Source organism: Propithecus coquereli, unplaced genomic scaffold, assembly GCF_000956105.1.
Source record: "Propithecus coquereli isolate 6110/MARCELLA unplaced genomic scaffold, Pcoq_1.0 Scaffold331, whole genome shotgun sequence".
NCBI lineage: Eukaryota > Metazoa > Chordata > Mammalia > Primates > Indriidae > Propithecus > Propithecus coquereli.
This window is the reverse complement of record NW_012148964.1, coordinates 1,549,705-1,555,953: the sequence shown is the minus strand read 5'-3', so window position 1 is coordinate 1,555,953 and position 6,249 is coordinate 1,549,705. Positions and strand designations below refer to the sequence as shown.

The window sequence follows — 6,249 nt, the reverse complement described above, 5'->3', positions numbered from 1 at the left end:
GGGCTTCATCAAAATTTAAAGCTTTTATGCTGCAAATGGTACCACCAAGAAAATTAAAAGATAACCTACAGAAAAAGAGAAAATGTTAGCAAACCATGAATTTGATAAGAGACTTGTCTTTAGAATATATATAGAACTCTTACAACTCAATTACAAAAGGACAAATGACCCAATTTTTAAAGGGAGACAGAATCAGCATGGTTGTGCACCCCTGTAGTCTCACTACTTGGGAGGCAGAGGTGGGAGGATCATTTGAGCCCAAGAGTTCAAGTTCAGCCTGGGGAACATAATGAGACTCTATCTCTACTTAAAAAAAAGGAGGGAGGGCAAAAAAATCTGAATAGAGAATTCCCCATAGAAGACATACAAATGGCCAATAAGCAAATGAAGGATGTTCAACATCTTTAGCCATTGGGGAAATGCAAATTAAAACCATAATGAGATACTACTTCACACACCACCATGGCCATAATCAAAAAGACATAATAACAAGTGTTGGTGGGGATGTGGAGGAATTGGAATGCTGGTGGGAATGTAAAATGGTGCAGCCATTTTAAAAAAACTGTTTGGTAGCTCCTCAAAAGGAGTTACCACACGTGATCCAGCAATGCCATTGCTAAGCACACATCCAGAGAAATGAAAACATTTGTCCCACACAAAAATCTGTACACAAATGTTCACAGCAGCATTATTCACAATAGCCAAAAAGTGGAAGCAACACAAATGTCCATCAACTGACTGAATGGATAAATAAAATGTGGTATATCCATGTAATGGAATATTGGGTAATGAAAAGAAATGAAGTATCAATATATGCCACAACATGGATGAAAATATCAAAATATTATGCTTGAAAGATGTTAGTCACAAAAGACTACATATTACATGATTACATTTATATGAGACGTCTAGAATAGGCAAATATATAGAGACAGAAAGTAATTTAGTGGTTGCCTACTGCTAGGGGATGAGAGCACAGGGGTGAGAAGGGGGATGCTAAAGGCCACAAAGAATCTTTTTGAGATGATGAAAATATTCTAAAATTGATTGTGGTCATGGCTGCACAACTCTGAATATTCTAAAAGCTATTGGCTCAGACACTTTAATTGAGTGAACGATATCTCAGCAAAGCTGTTATTTAAAAGATATTATTGTGCAATCACACCAGGGGTACTTGGAGGTGGATTCTTTGTATGTTGGGTTCAAAGCCTTAGCAGGCAAATTCTACCCAACCAAATACCTACCAATTAATTGCCTATTAGTTCAATTGTGAAAGCTTTCCCCTCCCTATCTTTCTAGTTTTTGACTCTTTGTAAACGGCCTTGCCTACTTGTCTAGCTTTTGCCAAGCATGACTCCATCTAATGTCATTTGTCTCTATAGTAACCGACTAGAAAAGCTTAGCAATGGCTTAGTGCAAGCAGTGGTCTAGCCTAGAGATGTTTTAAAGATTTGAGTGCTCTCTCTACTGATCATTGCTTTTTTCCTGGTATTAAGAAAAGAGCCTCTGATGAATGGGAGAGGCAAGGGGTTAGAGAGAAAATGATGGAATATAAAACATGAAGGAAAATGGACTATAAGTGGAGACTGAGTTCAAGAGGAAAAATGAGGTTAGAAGGAGCTTGAGTTATAAAGACCAAGAAGACATGGTTAAAGAAAAGAAAAAAAAAAACTAGTATAAGAAACAAAGTAATTATTAGGCACTTCCATTCACATTCTTCCGGTCAAAGACATGATAATATTAACATCAAGAAACTGTCAATAAACATAATCACGGTGCTTCAGAAAGCTGAATGATATTTAAAACTATCCAAAAGTGTTTAACAGTATAGTCCAGCTATGGACAAGGGATGAGATATAGCTTGTATCTTTAAGAAACGTCTAACCTATGGTGGGTAGCAATAAAGACCAAACAATGAAACTTTTATTAATGAGGTGGAGTAGAGAATGGGAAGGAAGTACATTTTATGTCACAGACATCAAACCTTATAAAAAGTATAAGGATGCATTCCAGGATGAGTAGCTCCATCCTCCCTATTTCCCAACTGTCCCTGTTGCAAACAGGAAGCTCAATATCTGTAGTGTCTCAACAGGGAGACTCCCCCAGTTTTGGCTTGGCTGAGTCCTCCTCTCATTTCCAGTACGTACCTGGGCCAACTCCATTAATGGAGTTTTATTCCTCAAGAGTTCATTGAGCCAGTTATTACTACAGTGTCTGCTAGCCTGTGTGTTCTTCCAGAAAATGATACCAATCCATTTTCCTATACATAAAGCCCACTCTAAATTTTGCCTGACGCAGTACTGAGAGTAGAAAGATACTAGGACAGTAATTAGAGGAGTGGGTTTCTGAGCACCAGCGTCTTCATTTGTCATATGGGATGATAATACCTTACTCTCCTACCACACATAGAATATTGTGAGGCTCAAAAATATGTTATTTAAAAGTTTTTACAAATGGTAAAGAAAACATTTTTTCTTTTGCCTATTTTAACATAATTGCTTAAAGTTGCATCTAACACTTTCTATTCTGCACCATACTTATTTGATTACATAGTTACCTTTCCTACTGGACCATAAGGTCTTCGTATGTTTTATATCTATTTCACAGAGCACAGCACAAAAATTTCACATAATAAATGCTCTCCGTATATACGTAATGAGTTATTATTAAAATCATTACTATATAATTTATTCCATTTGGAAATGTCTGTAAACTCCAGCAAATCTCTATATTCCACTTACACAGAGAAAATTGTATTTAAAACTGTCATTAAATTTTGACATATCCTGTCACTAATAAAAGGGAGCCTTTTAAACTAACTAAAGACCATATTAAAACAAGCCTTACATGAGAATTTTTTAAAAAGATGGGAACAATGGCCAGGCATGGTGGCTCATGCCTGTAATCCTAGCACTCTGGGAGGCCAAGGTGGGAGGACTGCTTGAGCTCAGGAGTCCGAGACCAGCCTCGGCAACAGCGAGACCCCATCTCTACTAAAAATGCAAGAAATGAGCTGGACAACTAAAAACAGAAAAAATTAGCTGGGCATGGTGGCAAACACCTGTAGTTCCATCTACTTGGGAGGCTGAGGCTGGAGGATCCCTTGAGCCCAGGAGTTTGAGGTTGCTGTGAGCTAGGCTGACTCCACGGCACCCTAGCCCAGGCAACAGAGCAAGACTCTGTCTCACGAAAAAAAAAAAAAGGAACAATAATACAAACGACTCTTTAAAGACAATTCAACACATTGATAATTTAATTACCTCAGGTAAAATCTAGGATTTGAACAAAGGCAAGAGGTTAGTACCTCCATTCCTATGGTAACTTTTGTAGAGGGCAGGAACTGAGAATGGATTTGATGCCAGTTCTAATACATTTTAATTCAGCACAATTTAATTCTAGTACATTTAAATTCACTCTTTCATTTTGTTTTGTGCGTGACCTCAATTTAACTTCAAGTTTCAGATTCTTAGAAGTTCTCTGTATAGGTGCCTTGGATCCATGGAGGGATGCTACATATTGTCTCTTCAGAGATCAAACTGTGTGCCCAATGGTAGATTCTTCCTCTGAAGAATGGCCATAGCCATTCCACAATACACTACACTCCTTCCTACTGGCGAGGCTAAATGACCACTTCATTTCATACCACAGAAAGCACTTGATAACTGACCAATATTTGGATTAAATAAGTTTCAATTCTCAAACAAGCTTAATTATGAGGAAAAAAATCTTATAGCTATATTAGTTTGTTAGGGCTGCCATAAAATATCATAGACTGGGTGGCTGGAACAATAGAAATTTATTTTCTCACAGTTCTGGAAGCTAGAAATCCAAGATCGAAGTGTTGGTAGGTTTGGTTTCTTCTGAGGTCTCTTTCCTTGGCTTGCAAATGGCTGCCTTCTTGGTGTTTTCCTCTGTGCGTGTGTGCTCCTATGTCCAAATTTCCCCTTGTTATGAGAACATCAGTGAGATTAGATTAGGGTCGTCTCTAATGGCCTCAATTAACTTAATCACCTCTTTAGAAGCCCAATCTCCAAATACAGTTACATTCTAAAGTACTAGGGGTTTAGAGTTCTTCAACATATGAATTCAAGGGAGACATAATTAAGTCTGTAACAACAGCTAACTGGGTTCATTCATTTCTGCCCTAGGCACTAGTGTAGGCTTTGTTCATGTTAGAGCCAAAACAATCTCTTTGAGCCATCCTTCCCCCAAGTAATCTGTAGAGAAGTGAGCTGAGGGTTACATTCCATGCATCTCTCCAAGCATCAGGTGGGCCCCCTTGGGTACTTAATAAATGAAGACATTCTAAGTGACTTATCTGTTGCAATATGGTTAGCTGCTTGGGAGTCGCTCAAGTTTGGTGGTTTCATTAACAACACTTAGGAAAAACAATGGATTATGAATAACAAGTAACAAAACCAACCTTTACACCACTCTTACTTAGTAAACGGAAATAGTCTGAGTTCACAAACGTGTTAAAAGATTTCCCTTTCCCCACAATCCTAGCCAAGCATAAACTAATACATTTCCTCAGTTCAGACCCTGAACTGGTTACAGGCAAGCAAAGGCTCCTCAGAATTTACTTGTCGTGCCATAAATTTTCATTTACTAACGGTTTAGGTCACACATTTTTTTGAAGATCAAATGTCTTGGTGTGCCTTTGTGTTCTTTCCTATTCCTGTTATATTTGTTGCTCTTTTGGTCTTCTGACACTTCCATTTTCTCCTTTTATGTTCCTGCTACGCTGCCCAAAAGGCAGTAACCGGGGCTGTAACTGATCACATCTCTTGTAATTTTTTTTCTTGTTCTAGGACTTTTCAGATGTGAAATGGGAAAAAGAAGCCTCAGGTGCCGCCCAAAGATTACCTATTTTGATTTTCCAACTAGTGTGTGTGGGGAAAATCATCTCCTTGCCCTTCATTTTACGTCTACTCAACGGCGCTGTCGTGCCCAAACGTACAGTGGCCAAGAACTAGATTTCCAAAATGGCTTTGCTCTTTTCGAGCTGACATCGGTCTATAAAATGCAGTTTATTTCCACTGCAATCAACCCTCTCTCTAATCCAAATACTACCCGACACATAGCTGAACCTAATCTAGTATAGACAACGGAATTTCATCTCCTAAATTCAGGAGAGCCGGCATAGCCATAGCACTGATGTAAAAACACCGTTAAAAGGAGGAAAAAACCCAAAAACCCCCAAAAAACCAACACGAAGCAAACCCGAGGGGCGGGGAGAGACCGAGATCGCACCCCCACCAAGCGGGGCCACGCCTCCTCAGCGGGGCCACGCCCCCGGCGCGGCCACGCCCGACGTGAGGCGCGGGAGTCGCCGGGCCGGGGGCGGGGCCTGCACCGCCCCTCCCCCCGCCGCCGGCGGCGGCCTCCGCGCGGGCCTCCCAGCCCTTATTCCACTCACTTTGTTCTCCGCCTTTGTCCTAATCCACACCAGCAGGTGGAGCCGCAGTTAAAGTTTCCGAGTCCGTTCCGGGAGCAGGAGCCCATCTTGCTCGCTGCCGAGGCCCTCGCTGGAGGAGGAGGGTCAGAGCTCAGGTGCAGCCAATCGCGGGCAACGCTGCTAGTTATCAGAGCAGAATGGGCTGTAGTTTAGTGAAATAGGAAAGCTGCAAAACACTGTGGAGTGCTCCCGTGTAAATAAAAAGAGGAAAAAAAAAGTTTCTCAAGTCGCCGCTGCACGACGTCGGGCAGGCACCGGGGCGGGGGTCTGCGCTCTCCCGAGCGGCCACGCGCTGGACTTTATTGTGCCGCAACAAGCCCCAGTTTCCATTGTTTGTTTTTTTTTTTTCAAAATATGGCAAAGGTTCAGGTGAACAATGTAGTGGTGCTGGATAACCCTTCCCCTTTCTACAACCCGTTCCAGTTCGAGATCACCTTCGAGTGCATCGAAGACCTGTCTGAAGGTGAGTCGCGACACCCGCCGCCCGGGCTGTCAGTTGCGGGCTGCAGACGTTGAAAGTTTCCCGGGCCCGGCCTCGGCGGGGCGGCCGTCCTCGGCGCCGGGCGGGCTGCGGGCTGGGCTCCGCGGAGGGAAACTTGAAGTTGACGGACGACGGCCGCCGAGGCGCGCGCTGCGTTCGGCCGCAGCCCCGGCGCCCGCCGTGGCTCAACTTGCGAGGAACTTGTTCGAGCGGAGGTAGCCATGTTGTCAGCTTTGTCTGGCGGGCAGGCGGTTCGCGGGACCCGCACTCGCGCCCGCGGCGCCGGCCCGGGGGCGCTCCGGCTGGCCCC

General features: G+C 42.9%; 2 protein-coding genes across 2 annotated transcripts in view; one reads left to right on the top strand and one right to left on the bottom strand.

Moving 5' to 3' along the window:
- The window catches only part of MCM9 (minichromosome maintenance complex component 9), an 80,998-nt gene that overhangs the window by 27,499 nt on the left and 47,250 nt on the right, over positions 1-6,249 (bottom strand). The window contains exon 6 of the mRNA XM_012650544.1: positions 5,893-6,241. Within this exon, the coding sequence (XP_012505998.1) occupies positions 5,893-6,241 (349 nt within the window). The remainder of the gene's footprint in view (positions 1-5,892; positions 6,242-6,249) is intronic.
- Positions 5,470-6,249, top strand: part of ASF1A (anti-silencing function 1A histone chaperone) — a 27,833-nt gene continuing 27,053 nt past the window's right edge. The window contains exon 1 of the mRNA XM_012650547.1: positions 5,470-5,921. Coding sequence (XP_012506001.1) covers positions 5,813-5,921 — 109 coding nt within the window. The 5' untranslated portion in view covers positions 5,470-5,812. The remainder of the gene's footprint in view (positions 5,922-6,249) is intronic.